Raw genomic sequence first — 15,722 nt, forward strand, 5'->3', positions numbered from 1 at the left:
AGGTCCATTGAAGACTACTTTAGATAAGAGCGAGTTAGCAAGAAAAATGGCCGCCTTAACACCTGGTTTTACTGGAGCCGATATAGCGAATGTATGTAATGAGGCAGCTTTAATAGCTGCCAGGGATTTAAATGATTCGATAAATATGAAGCACTTCGAACAAGCAATTGAGCGTGTTGTGGCTGGAATGGAGAAGAAAACGAACGTTTTATCACCAGAAGAGAAGAAGACCGTTGCTTACCACGAGGCCGGACATGCTGTTGCTGGATGGTTCTTACAGCATGCTGATCCCTTATTAAAGGTAAATTATAGATGTATCTTATGGAGTTTGTTGAGTGGAAAAGTTTTAATTTTAAATTTTTATAGTGCGGGAAAAATGATCTTTACGTGCCATCTCTGCGATGGAGGTTGGCAATCATCATGGCTATTCTGATCTTACATTTCTCTCAAGTGACACATCCATGGGATTCTTCTCCTTCCTATACTTGTCCTGCCTTGGATCCAGTTTCTCCCACTAGAGCCTTTTTTCATAATTTCTTCAGAGTATGCGTTGAACAGTATTGGCGACAATACACATCCATGTTGTACTCCTCTTCTAATTTCGAACTCTTCTGAAGTGTGTTTATTAATGCGTATATGTGCCCGCTGCTTATAACATAGATTTGTTTTAATTCGAAGGTCTTTGTAGTTTATTTGTTTTGTTTTGATGACATCCATTAGCTGTTTGTGGCGAATTTGATTCAAAACCGTCTAGTAATCTATGAAACATACATATCTATTTTGGTTAATATCCAAACATTTTCGGATTAATACATAGTCCAAGTTTTTGGTAAATTCGTTTGTGATGTGAATGGTCCTTGAACATTTTAAGTGTGTGGGACATCAGACTTATGTGTAATGCTCTGGTGAACAATGATGCAGTGGTACATGCATCGGAGCGTTGGCCGGAAGCCAATTGGACAATTGTCAATATTATTATCTTTAAATATTTCTAAATATATTTCTAAATTTTATTTTAACTCGGGCAATATTCAAAATAATTATTAGGCAATCATTTTTCATATATGTACTATACAATATATTAGTCCAGGGCGGATCTGTTTTAAGATGGACGTTGAGAGGTGACTCTATTTTTTTTTGCAGAAATTGCTTGGAATTAACCCATATAATAATAATTGAGTTATCCTCCCACTCAAAAAGGTCCGGAACATTGTTTAAATAATCGAAATGTCAAAAAATGAAGGAGAAATTCGATTTTTTTCTTCGTTTTTTGATAATAACTTTAAAAGTATTCACTTGCGAGAAAAGTTGCACTAAAATAAAAGTTGCGCAATTAAATTTCTTACAATATAAGATTGGTTAAATTTTTTTAAAATTGTTACCCTTGTTGCAAAATAGCAATAATTGCGAAAAAAACATAAAAAAACAAGTTTTCGCATTTTACGTTTTTCAACCATTTCTGCTAAACTTAGGACTTTATATGGAAAAGCTTATCAGAAAAACTTTATATGATAAAACAATACTGTAAATTTAGTTAAGATCGGTTCAATAGATTTTGCAAAATAAATTTTGCAATCCAGCTTTCGAAAAAAATCATTTTTTCAAAATGTTGCAGGACTGAAAATAAAGCAGATAGCAAGTTGAATTTTTTTTACAAATATGTAGAAAAATACTGTACCTTTCATTTGCAATTTGCAAAATTAAAATTGGTTAACTTCCACGGCGTCAGGATTTTTTTTAAGTAAACATTAATTTTTGGTGCTACGAGGAGGACAGCGGTGTTCGATTCACACAAGTTGATTTCCACCAAAATTCTTCCAATATTTATCTAATATATTATTTTCTTACTCTATATTTTGTTAATGTTGTTCTGAAGTTATTTTCTTGTGGCATTTTTGCAATTAACTATTTTTGATGGGAAATAAGCCACAATTTTACAAAAAAATGATTTTTTTAGTAAAATTGTGGCTTATTTCTATATTTTGTTGTATGTTCATATTTTAATTCCACAAAAAGCAAACTAATTTGATTATTGTTTTTGAAAAATTGTTTAAACAATTGCATATTATGTTTAAAAATAATACACTTTTATTTTCTAAGTTAAAATATATGAACAAAGAAAGTTTTTGCTAAAAAAAGTGTTATTTCAAAGGACAGAGTATGTGTTTTTATCTTGCAATAAAAAAATTTATTTATTTATTTCGAATTGTACTAAAAATTAAAATTGATCAATCATCATCAAAGGTCATTGGAATGCCCAATCAGAGCGAACGTATCCGCTGTCCTGCGCGTAGCACAAAAAATTAATGTTTATTTAAAAAAATTCCTGACGCCGTTGTAGTTAACCGATTTTAATTTTGCAAATTGCAAATGAAAGGTACAGTATTTTTTTATATGTATAATTTGCTGTCTGCTTTATTTTCAGTGCTGCAACATTTTGAAAAATTGAATTTTTTGCGAAAGCTGGATTGTAATATTTATTTTGCAAAATCTATTAAACCGATCTTAATGAAATTTACAGTATTGTTTTATCATATCATAAAGTTTTTCTGGGTGAAATAGGAAGGTTCTAAGTGTAGCATAAATTGTTGAAAAACGTAAAATGCGAATACTTGTTTTTTATGTCTTTTTTTTTTTCGAAATTATTGCTATTTTGCAACAAGGGTGGCAATTTTTTTAAAATTTTTAGTTAATCGTATATTGTAGGAAATTTAATTACGCAACTTTTATGTCGTGCAACTTTTCTCGAAAATGAATACTTTTAAAGTTCTAATCAAAAAACCAAGAAAAAAAATCGAATTTTTCCTTTATTTTTTGATATTTTGATTAGATATTTAAACAATGTTCCGGACCTTTTTGAGTGGGAGGATACTCAAATATTATTATAAGAGTTATTTTCAAGCAATTTCTGCAAAAAAATATGAGTCACCTCTCAACATCCAAATGTACTAATATTTTTACAGATGCGCCCTGGTCTATGTACGGACTATGGGCTAGTGATGTAAAAAAGTACCTATCCATTACAAAGTAACGGGTATTTGTCCGTTACCGATTCCTCGTTGTTAGAAATATCTACTCGATATTTTTGGTGTAATTTACTATTTTATTTTGAAAATAAGCCACAATTTAAGTTAGAAATTAAATTTATTGACGTTTCTACTTCCACATCGGAAATCGTTATCAAGATACCGATTTCTTTATTGTATTTTTTCACATAAGTTGTCACATTTTTTCAAAATTGGGTGAAAACAATAATAAGTACCGAAAACTATTACCATTACCTTTTAAATACCATTCACTAAAATCACAAATATTGTACTCTAACTGAAAACTAAAATAGTCCAGAGAAATAAGATCTTTCTCGTGACACATCCCCCTCCAGGCCGAAACCAAATTTTTTGAGTAGTATGGACATCTATATTATTAACCTATATGTTTCCTGCAGCCTATTTTGATGATATACATAGTTATAAACAAATGAAAATCAAAAAACGGTAAATTTTCTCTTTTCTCGTCTATTACTAAAAAGTGAAGCATTCTAAACAAATTTGAGGTTAAGAAACTCATAAATCATATAAAAAACTTCAATATGGCGTTCGCTGAATATGTCTATCCTTATTTGTTGCTTAGAAAATTGCAAAATATGTAAGTCATAAATTTTGAGATTTTATAAATGTTCATAACTTATGTAAAAATTAAGTCAGAACCTTCTTACTTGTGCTGAGAGTTCTAGTGCTTAAATTATATTTTAAATTTCAAAGCAATTGGCCAAATAGTTTAAAAGTTATTTAATTTGTTTATCTCAAATTCATTTTTCTTGTAACACTATAAGTCAGAAAATTATGAGTTTACAGTAATACTTCGGACAGTTTATGAAAGAAGAACATTTTTACTCTTAACTTAATTAAAAAAAAATGACAAAAAGTAATTTTAAACAGTGAAAAATTAGTTTGTAAAAACATGTCGATTTTTTGCTTACTTATAAACAATTAGAATAACTTTTTAACCGTTACCCGTAGAAAATAGTTATTTATGAAACAGTTCGTGTTTGCACAGTTTCATACAATATTTTATCTACGATAAACAAATAAAAAAACTGTAACTCTTCGTCACTGGAATTCATTTCTATTCTACAATTTTTAGAACTTTGACGTTTAAAAATTCTAATTTCTTTCAAACCACAAACATGTCAAAATTTTTGTTGTAATTTATTGCTCATTATGTCATCACCATGACAACGCGAAAGTTAAGGATATTTGATTATATGAAAGTGTGTCAAAAACAGTGCGAAAAAGTAAATCCCATTTAATAGTATATTGTACAAGAGAGAAAAAAGACATATTTCTCACGAGCGCAGAAGTTTGCTGGCACGAGCCGAGGTACGAGGCGAGTGCCGCAAATCAAGCGAGGGAGAAATATGTCGTTTTCTCACGTGTTGTACACTGTACTTTTTCTATGGATGCGTTTTTGTCAAGAGTTCAATCTTCAAAATTAAATAATTTAGGTGCTATTATGTAGATTATATGCCAAAATTGAAATAAAATACAATATTATATACATATGTAGGTATTTAATATTCTTAATATTTATATACTTTTATTTATTTAAAATTATAGTTACCAGATATATTTGAACAGTTTTGAAAGGTAATTCCTCGTAAGTTTTGATTTGACACATTTTATTTGACAAATATATTTGTGTTTGTATTGTGCATGTTACCATGGAAACCGCGATTCTACGGATAGAACCCGTGAGAAAAAATATTTCTCACTGCAATGGCCGACTTTTCTCACATCCTGAGAAATTGTTCGTTTTGAATGTATGTAAGTAGTGAGAGAAGTTGCACATTGTATAGCATCCATAGAAAAATTACATTGTTACTTCACGCACACTTTAAATCCTTCACGCACTGCTATCTATAATGACAGTTTCCACAAACTAAAAACTTATGCATAATATGACATAGAGTCGATAAATTATTTTTTCATATTTAGAAAGACTGAATTTTTATACACATTTAGAAAGAAAAATAATTGTCCTAGGATAATTAGGGACGAAGTTAGCCCCCCTTTTTTTAATTCACATGTTCTTGCAAAATAATTTTTATTTTTTGTCATTTTTTTTTAAATTAAATTAATAGTGTAAATCTTCTTTCATAAACTTCCAAAGTATTACTGTAACTTCATCATTTTCTGACTTATAGTGTTGCAAAAAAATAAATTTGGGATAAACAAATTAAATAACTTTTAAACTATTTGACCAATTGCTTTGAAATTTAGGGTATGATTTAAGCACCAGAAGTCTCAGCATTCCGTGTAATAAGAAGGTTATAAGTTAATTTTTAGATAAGTTATGAATATTTATAAAAACTCAAAATTTATGATTTATTTTGCAATTTTCTAAGCAACCAATAAGGATATACATATTCAGCGAACGCCATATTGAAGCTTTTTATACGATTTATGAGTTTCTACTCTCAAATTTGTTTAAAATGCTTAACTTTTTGATAATAGACGAAAAAAGCGAGAATTTACCGTTTTTTGATTTTCATTTGTTTATAACTATGTATATCATCAAAATCGGCTGCAGGAAACATATAGGTTATTATTATAGATGTCCATACTACTTAAACAATTTGGATTCGGCCTGGAGGGGGTTGTGTCACGAACAGGATATTTTTTTCCTTATTTCTCTGGATTAAAAGTACCGAGTTCCGAATGTAACGAGTATAAAGTATCGGGTATTGATAGTAGAGAGATTTTAGACCCTCTACTTTTTGACGTACGTTAAACGTAAAGCGTTATACTTGTCATGCGCACTGAGTGATAAATAAGGGATAACGTGCTTGCTTAAAATAGTTTTTGAAACCATTCTCGGCAAAATTTTCTATATTTTCAAAAACCGAAACAAAAATAAAAACTAGATACGGGTCAAATTATTATAATTTAAAAAATATGTAGATATATTGTTTTTGCCAATCCCATGAACCTCTAGAAAGGGTGTTTATAGTGTCAATATTTATTGTTTTGGTGCAATATTAACGTGCAAATATTTAGAATGGTGTTCATTTAAGTAGAGAAGAACAAGTTGAGGAAACTGAGTTTGTAGATAATTTAGCAAATTTAAAATATGATGATGAGTCGGCTGAAATAATGGCAGATTTGGCACTTTATCGGTCTAAGGAGTGATTTTTTGGAAAACCATTCGTTGTAAAATCAATTGAAAATCTAGACCCAACATATGGTGAAAAGGTACATGTTTCGGAACAAAATTAACTAAAATAGCAGTTGATATATTAAGCATGCCTTCATCCAGTGCAGCGACTGAAAGAAGTTTCAGTACTTATGGTTTTATCTACTACTCTAAAAGAAACCGGCTCAATGCTGAACGGGCTCGTAAGGTAACTTTTATTGCTCACCATTTAAAATTGTTAGACGTAGACCAAGCTGAGCTGGCCACTCGTGAAAAACAAAATCCCACAATTTCTCATCAGTACATTCAGAATGTAGGTGACTAGGATGAGCTAATGATAGAAATTGATTCTGAATCTGAGGCCTCATCTTTTATCATACCACATCGATTATTTGCTGTTAAGAAGAAAATTTAATTTTTTTATCAAAGAAATTTTGTGTTTTCTGTTGTTTTTGTATTTTTTTTATATACAAATAACACTGTTGTTTCGTCTCATAATTTTGTATTTAAGATCATGATTTTTAATACCCTATTTTCCATCTTCAACAATATTCTTAAGCGCGTCATGGGGTTCATTCTCAGAAAATTCTCCATATCGAGAATATTCTCCGATTTTTCATTCTCGAGAATTTTCCAACACTAGCCACAATGGAAGAAAATTTATTAAGACGTTCACCAAAGACAATTTACTACTTTAGGAACACAAAACATCCATCCTAAGTTTAACAAGGCAATTCAATCAAGTGCCAGATTTCTCAAGAAATGATGTAATTTAGAATTATTCTACCAGGGTTGCCAAGCAGATTATATTCAATTATATAATATGTTTATTACCTGATAGTTTTTAAGAAAAACAAATTTTGATTACAATTTTATACATCGTTACTATATTTTTTATTCTAGTTGTCTTTGGTTTAGCTCATATGACTTTTTTTCGTTTTTTATGATTTAATTTAATTTAATTTATTCAATAAACGGCAGAGCCAATTTACAAAAAATGTATAAAAAAATGAAATATTATGGTAAACAGTAAAGATAACCAATTTTAACCTAAAATAACAAATAACAAAAGATAATAAAAATGACAACAATGACAACAATAAAAACCAACAAAATTAAATTAGTAAATTAGTAAATTAGTATTTATATTTAGGATTTATATATATGACATTTGGCAATCTTACAAATACGTAATCCCTTAATAACGTTAACCTTATTTCTACCTAAATAAGGGGATACCTTATCCGCTAATAAAGTAATACGTTATTTTTCAGTTAATGCGCATGAGCAGAATAGCGTATAACGTTTAACGTTGCTGAAATAAAAGGCTTAAAAACTCTCTAGTTACAGTAACGAATCTTTGCAAATATTCAAAAGTAACGAAAATTTACATCATTGCTATGGGCGCCAAACAACGTTGCCATTTTTGACAAAATATAAAATGTTTGTTTTTCTATCTTAGGTTTCGATCATTCCCAGAGGAAAGGGACTAGGTTACGCCCAATATTTGCCAAAAGACCAGTATTTATACAGTAAGGAACAACTTTTCGATAGAATGTGTATGACTTTAGGAGGCCGTGTATCCGAAGAACTATTTTTCAAGAGAATCACTACGGGAGCTCAAGACGATTTGAAAAAAGTCACGCAGAGTGCCTATGCGCAGGTAGTACACTACGGTATGAACGACAAAGTCGGTAATGTTAGTTTCGATATGCCTAGAGAAGGGGAAATGATAATGGAGAAGCCTTATTCAGAAAGTACAGCACAACTTATCGATATAGAGGTAAGTCATTTTAGAGTTAATACAAGTTAATTTAACTCTTAACTTTTTTTTATTTAGTTTCTTAAGTCAAAACCGAATTTCACTTTTGATCTTTTACATTTAGGTTTTTGGTAATTTTAATTTTTTAATTGAATTTTGTTTTTAAAATAACCACTTGACTTTCCGGGCGTTTTGAATAAAATATCGTTGTTGAATGGTGTTCAAGACCACAAGCAAGTCATTTTAGAGTTAATACAAGTTAATTTAACTCTTAACTTTTTTTTTATTTAGTTTCTTAAGTCAAAACCGAGTTTCACTTTTGATCTTTTATATTTAGGTTTTTGGTAATTTTGATTTTTTAATTGAATTTTGTTTTTAAAATAACCACTTGACTTTCCGGGCGTTTTGAATAAAATATCGTTGTTGAATGGTGTAAACTTATAAACAATAGATAAAGACCACAAGCACAACTAAGACTTGAATAAATTGTATATATACTAAGGATTTCCATAGTTTTCACTGTATTCCTTCACTCAACCGTTCTCTCCAGCTCCTTCTGTCTTGCCAGTCCCCTTCCTGTAGATTTTTTCTCTCCATTGCTTCGTCCACTTCATCTCTGAAGGATCTTCGGGGTCTGCCAATCTTCCTTTTTCCTATCGGGCTCCACTCTTCTGACATGTCCGTACCAGGTTAATCTCTTGAACAAATTGTCAAATACAGGGTGTCCCCGAAAATAGTGCGTTCCTTTAAGGTATGGATATAATACATAATGTAGAACAAAAAAGTCCTATAACATTTTTTTTCTAAAGTTAACTGTTTCCAAAAAAATTACATTGTTCTCCATATAAGCGAACTTTTATTTTCATAAAATTTAATAATCTGGCATCACTGTACAAGAACTGTTTGTGACTTAGGTTATTGACACCAGAAATGTAGGTCAGACAGGTAGACACCTGCAAAATAATTATACCACCCCATGTTGGAAAATCAAATAAAACAAGCATTTGTTTGTTTGTTGAGGAGGAAGACAGGGTTTAATGTAAATACTAAAGGGTCATGCTGCAACTATTTTTGAATTGTCATTGTCATTGTCAAAATGTATTTTGGTTTTTTTGGCCCAACGGTTGAATTTAGAGAAAAATGTTATTAAGACTTTTTTGCTCTACATGGTGTCTTCTACCTACGACACCCTGTATTTTAAAGAAAATCAGATATCTCGGAAATTCTCTATCGGTAATAAGAAAAGCAGTCATCGACATAAAAACAACGAGATACCCTTCTTCTCCTATGTACTGTCTCTATTGAGGTTGGCGACCAGTATGACATTCTTGTCTCTTCTGAGCTTAGCAAATGAGAGTTTCCTTCAGTTACGGTTCAGTCTCGTATATTCCTGAGCCATGATTTCTTTTTTTTTTCTATACAACGTTTTTGTTCAATTTGTCGTCCATCTGGTTCAATAGGCTGATCTGTTTGATATCTCTGAAAAGGAATTTTTCCTCTACGTATCGTGGGTCGTTGGCTGCTTCTCGTAGTGCTTCACTGTGGACAGTTATAGCATTACAAAATTCTGCTAAAATGTTTTGTTTTAAACCCGCCTTATGAACAATTATTCCTTGTATTTTGTGTTGGTGATACCATTCATTAAAATATTTTAAACCCCGCCCTGTTGAAACGTTCCACTAATAAGTCGTATAATTTTAAAATTGATGGCCTCGAAAGTTCTTTGCAGGTGTCGACGATGCGACGCAAATCTTTTTCGTCGAGTACACACATGTAAAGGCGAAAGTCGCACATTAATTGCGCGATTTTTCTTAATCTGTGGCCTGACCCGATATCCGGGGAGAGGAGAGTTTAGTTCGAAATGGATATTTGAACCGTACACACCGGTTTTACGTCGAACTCACAGAAGCCACACCTACCGGTATAAATTGGCTATTATCGCTATGTGAAGTCAATTGAATGGTCTACAATTCGTTCTGTGTCTATAGAAGAAACCTCCCACATTCCTCAAAACGATTCCACGACCTGCCACCGAACAACCACTGAGCTGTCGTTCGCAAAAGAAGGTTTGAGTGTCTGCTTTTTCTTCTTTAGCCCCATTTCGACCCCCAGTATCCATGTAGTTAATCTTATCTCTGACCCCATCTGAGCAGACATTTAAAACGCTTCACAGTTTTAATCTTCTTTCTGTTCGTGTTGTAGGTCTGTTGCCGTGCGAGAGATGCGTATATCAAGATGAGCAATATGATACTATCGATGAGCTTTGTCTTTGTTCTGAATGTTAATTTGCTTCTCCTTCCATTTAGGCTTCTAATATTGCCTGGGACCATTTTTGCTTTCTGTTCTGTTCTGTTCTTGTAACATGGGATGTGAACGTGAATCTCTTGTTCATGGTGACCGAGGGGAACTTTGCTTCATTTGACCATCCAATGAGATTGTCCAATAATATTGGACACTATATCTCTGGTATATTGGACACTTCTATCGGGGTAGTACGCCGTGTCTCTTCCTAAACATCACTGTTCGAGTCTTATCTGGATTTATTGCAATTTTCCAATACGTGCACCATTCTTTTAGGGTGTCTAGTGCTGTCTGAAGATTTATGGTTATTGTCTTGGTTTCTGTGTCAGTTTCTGAGAGAGTACAGCTTCCTGTGGTACTTATGCCTTCGAAATTCCGACTTTGGATAGGATTTGTCATATGAGAATCCTGAATTTTCGGTTCTCGGAAGGGGAGGTACGGTACGAGGAAAGTAACTCTGTGACGACATTGCTATATCCATAGGTTGTGATTACTCTGTCGAATCTTGTTCTCATGTCTAGGAAGGTTGTTCCAATGTACTGTCTATAGCTACAGCCCGCTGCGATGTATTCTATGAGCCTGCGTACCTGGTGTTCGCTTGAGTGTTTGGCTCTAAATCCAAAATGAGCTTCTGGTAACATCTGTAGTCTTTCTCTTTCCTCTTCGAGCCTTGAGAATATCTATCTTTTAACAGTCTTGCTAACTGCTGACAGTAAGCTTATTTGCCTATAGTTTTGTGGAAGAATGCTGTTTCTTCCTGTTTTATGGTATTATGGTTTTCCTTTCCATCGATTAGGGAATCTTCTGAATTTCATGATAGAAACACTCTTTGACTTTTTGGGTAGTATTATGAATGTAGACAGCAGCCAATGGGGTGTATTCTGTAACATTTCCGTTAAATTTAAGAGGCCTCTAAAATTTAACTTTTAACGGTCCTCTAAAACTTTTCGGTTAGATTGTCATTCTGTAAACACATATTATAGAGGACCGCTAAAATAATATTATTTTAGAGGAATCCTCTAAAAGGCTTTGGAACAAATACGGCAACGTCGCACGTTGATCGTTTTGAACTACTTTTAACCTAGAAATTGACCGAAAACTGACTGTTAGGGCCAAAAACCTTAAGAAGAAGAAGAAAATGACAGTTTCCTAGAAAATAATATTTATTATATTTAATTATTTTTTAGTAAAACTCATATTTTCCAATTAAACATTTTTATTTATAAAGTTATACATTAAAATATTGCTGAAAAAATGAATATCTTATTTTTTCTTCTCCCCTTCGACACTAATTTTGGTCAAATGGTCTATTTTCAATAACATTAAGGTCATCTTATTAATCTGCATCTGGTTATAAACCTTCTGAAACTTTACCTTTGTAATCATTTGGTACGTTTTGTAATGTTCCACAATAACTTTAAATAATTTTACCTGCATTAATAGGATTTAATTGCTTTGACAAACATCTTTGACTCCAACACTTTTTCAATAACATTTCTAGGTACATACTTGTAGGTACCTACTTCCTTTGAAATGGTAATTGTAGTTATTTACTTTCCGGTCAATTATTTACTTTGTGTTTATGTTGTAATCTGAAATCAGCTCTACAAAAAGAAACAAACATTTGAATTTTGTTACTTATAGGTGTAGTGTGTCAATTGTAAAGTAAAAATGAGACTTACCTTTCATTATGTGAGCGGCCGTGGGTAACGGCATAAACGCTGGCCTCATACGCCAGTAGACGTGGGTTCGATCCCTGCCAAAGACAAACCATTTTCATTTCCAATAATGACACGAGCCGTCTCACCGTGCCTCGGAGAGTACGTTAAGCCGTCGGTCCCCCTGGGCTAGTGTACATCGACACTAGTTACTTGAAACAGGGTTAAAGATGTAATTGGCGCTGGAACTATCCGAAAGGATCTCCCCGGCAAAAATGCCATACGATATTATTATTATACCTTTCATGATTATTTATTAAGTACTTCTTCACCAAATATATTATAAAAAGCCATTTTCCATTTTTAAATATTTATCTCCAGTATAATACAAGAATAACAAACTACTATTCATACAAACATAACCCAACAAAAATAATCAAACCACTGCTAAAAATTTAGCGGGTATGTTTTGACATCCTCTAAAATATTTTTATTTAGAGGGAGTTTTAACGGTTTAGGTTATGATTTTAACGGATGTATGATTTACAGAATACCCAAATATTTTTAGCGGGCGCTAAAATTTTAGAGGCCACTAAAATTTAACGGAAGTGTTACAGAATACACCCCAATGTTTTCAATAAGTGACATTCAACAAATCCATCAAACATTTTGATGACGTCAGCTTCAATAAGTGTTAGAATATTAGTTGGCAGCTCATTAGGAGCGTTGTATTTGCCTTTAAAAGCATAACATTCAATCTAATATACGAATTCCGAACCTATATACTGATCAGTGTAATAATAATACGTAATACAAAGCAAACTTTAAAAATATATTAACCTTCTATGATTTTGCAGGTTAGGAAATTAATCGATACTGCCCATAAAAAGACCACCGCCCTGTTATCAGAACGCAAGAAACAAGTAGAAAAAGTAGCCGAACGTCTATTGCAAAAAGAGATCATCAGCAGAGACGATATGATCGAATTACTTGGCAAAAGACCCTTCCCCGAAAAATCAACCTATGAAGAATTCGTCGAAGGTACTGGTTCCTTAGAAGAAGACACCACTCTACCAGAAGGTCTAAAAGAATGGAATAAAGAGCGAGTCAAAGATCCACCAGTAGCAGAAACACCACCCTAAACTTAGATTTTTTGCTAGTCTCAAGTAACAACTAAGTGTGAGCGAGGTTTATTCTGTTTATTCGTAATACCATAGACACCATAAGTAAATTACCGCTGCAACAAAACATTTTATCATTATTTTTATTGTCTATGTACATACAAAATATTATAATAAACTTGTTCAAATGAATGTTTTTGATAATTGATGGATTCGACCGTTACTTGATGGAAGTTCATTTTATCTAACAATAAAACACTGAAAACGTTTGTTTTCTATACTTCCACAAAATTTATTACAACTATGTGACTACAGCTGTTTCGGCAGAGTGCCTTTCTCAAGTGATTTAGATTAATATCGGTTTGTCTTTTTAAAGTCTTTAACTGAAGAGGTTGAGGAGTGGGGAGCTGTTTTTCTCGAGTTGGCCATTCAGAGTTATATCTGTATTTTTCAATTTATTAATTTCCATAGATTCTAATAAAGATAGCTTAAGGCCTTTATTTTGAATATGCAGAATTTGAAACTGTTCATTAAAAGAATGATTATGATCTAGAAGGTGAAGTGCGTATGTAGAAGTGTTTGTTTTTCTATTGTTGAAAGCCCTTTTGTGTTGTGCTATCCGTTTATCAAAGGTTCTGCCAGTTTGACCGATGTAAGTTTTCGGACAGTCACCACAAGTTAGTTTGTAAACACCACTCGGTAGTTGTTTTCTCTTTCGGCTCTTATTATTCTTAATATATTTGCTTAAGTTGTTATTAGTTCTGAAAGCTGGTGTTATTCCTTTCTTTTTTATGTATCTGGCTATTTTTGTTGTTATCTTGCCACATAGTAATCTAAATCACTTGAGAAAGGCACTCTGCCGAAACAGCTGTAGTCACATAGTTGTAATAACTTTTGTGGAAGTATAGAAAACAAAGGTTTTCAGTGTTTTATTGTTAGAATGTTTTTGAGATGAAATTTTACGTAGAACACATGTATCAGTAATGTAAATAAGTAATGCATTACACAAGAAGTTTTTCAAATGATTTATTCATCCGTCCAGCCAGTTCTGTTAAACTATACATAAACGTCACTCAAGGTCAAGGTATGTGTCAAGTGAAAACCCTCCAATAGCGAATCAGTTTAGACTCAACTTACCAGAGAGCGTTTCACGAGGTAATCTAACTTTACTTTCTGTATCCGGAACACCAACAACTTTAAATTTTGTACTTCCAATTGTTGGCCGCATAGATGGCCTGCAATTTGCTAAAATCTATAAAAAGTCTTCTTCTGTGCAAGTCTCTTTCATCTCTGTGCATGATAGCAGATGGTGACTATTCTGATCCGCGCCACAGTCGCAGGTATCGTCCTCCTGTACTCACTTTTGTCTTTTATCCTTCTCATTCGTTCGTGGCTGTTCCTGGAAACTGGGTATCCACTCTCAGCAGTTCCGTTGATCTAGTCACCTCTAGTCGGATCTGTCGTTCCAGCTGCCTTCTCCATTGTCTATACATCAACCATACGACGAATATGAATACTAGGGCAAACGCTACTATTCCCAATATTTCTGGAATAGATATATCGTATCCCTTTTCTTTAGTAGCTGTGGTGCCTCCGCTGTTTCCCGCTTGGTTTATAAATATTTGCTCCTCCTCCTTGTTTTGGTTATTTCCCATAACTATTTCTTCTCAGCGTCCTGTCGTCTCAGCTGTCCCGCTGTCGTCTCAGCTGTCCAGGTTTAAAGGGCCAGGGGCGCCTTGTTAAGTTGGTCGACTGCCATGATACGTTGCAGAGTTGGTATAACTAATATATATAAGTTGCTAACTTATAACTTTATTTATGATTTACAACATCCATCAATATAAGGTTACATTAAGATGTTGTTTCGCGGGGTAGTCCTTCAGGACACCCTTCTCGCATGACTGCAACTAGCATAGTAACGATCTTAATATGAATAATAACAATACTATAATGCCAATATTAATCCCTCTGTGGGCTATTTATATCTTCTTATAATTCGGACTTTGAAAAGTAAACTATACGTGAGTCTCTGCGAGGTTACACAAACTCCGTCAATCAACCTTCGTTTTGTTTGCATATGTAGAAACAACATTTTTGTAACAGCCTAATTACTTAAATTATATACATTCTTTGATACATATTATATTATATAGTAAGGGTTTTTCCCTTACTGTACACATTGAAGGTTCTCCCCTAAGTTGCCACAGCTGTATTATCAGCGTAAATAAATTGTCTTGTTTTTTGATCGTTGGTGTATATGTTGTATAGAATGGGCGCGAGGACACTTCCCTGTGGGAGTCCATTTTTTTGGTCCCTCCACCGACTTTTCTTGGACTGGAGCGTTACGTAGAAGGGTCTATTCTGGAGGAGACACTTTACTAACTGTTTAATTCGGAAATTCTTTGTAATTTCATAGAGTTTTGCCAGCAGCCGTTGAAGGTTAACTATATCGTAGGTGGAAGTTAGGTCTATGAACGCTACTATCAAGAAAAAAAATAATTGGATACCTTCAGATGCGATTAGATATTGCAATTGCTGGATCCAGCATCCAGCAATCCAGCTGGACCCAGCGCTTTTTTTCACATGCTGGATCCGCAAACGTGTCAAATTCGAAATAAGTTACTTAATGTCTTCATTAGCCTCTTTATTCAAAGCCGTGAGTTGGCAACTTGCCATTTTATCGCCCTG

The 15,722-nt window shown here is 33.1% G+C and overlaps 1 protein-coding gene and 1 long non-coding RNA gene across 2 annotated transcripts in view; both read left to right on the forward strand.

The window, feature by feature from the left end:
- The window catches only part of LOC114327264 (AFG3-like protein 2), a 43,181-nt gene extending 29,955 nt beyond the window's left edge, over positions 1-13,226 (forward strand). The window contains exons 9-11 of the mRNA XM_028275811.2: positions 3-301; positions 7,655-7,975; positions 12,771-13,226. Coding sequence (XP_028131612.1) covers positions 3-301; positions 7,655-7,975; positions 12,771-13,055 — 905 coding nt within the window. The 3' untranslated portion in view covers positions 13,056-13,226. The remainder of the gene's footprint in view (positions 1-2; positions 302-7,654; positions 7,976-12,770) is intronic.
- Positions 1-15,193, forward strand: part of LOC126887724 (uncharacterized) — a 92,575-nt gene extending 77,382 nt beyond the window's left edge. The window contains exon 2 of the long non-coding RNA XR_007699169.1: positions 13,667-15,193. This is a non-coding gene — a long non-coding RNA (uncharacterized LOC126887724). The remainder of the gene's footprint in view (positions 1-13,666) is intronic.
- The last annotated feature ends 529 nt before the right edge of the window (positions 15,194-15,722 follow it).

Source organism: Diabrotica virgifera, chromosome 7 (genome assembly GCF_917563875.1).
Source record: "Diabrotica virgifera virgifera chromosome 7, PGI_DIABVI_V3a".
NCBI lineage: Eukaryota > Metazoa > Arthropoda > Insecta > Coleoptera > Chrysomelidae > Diabrotica > Diabrotica virgifera.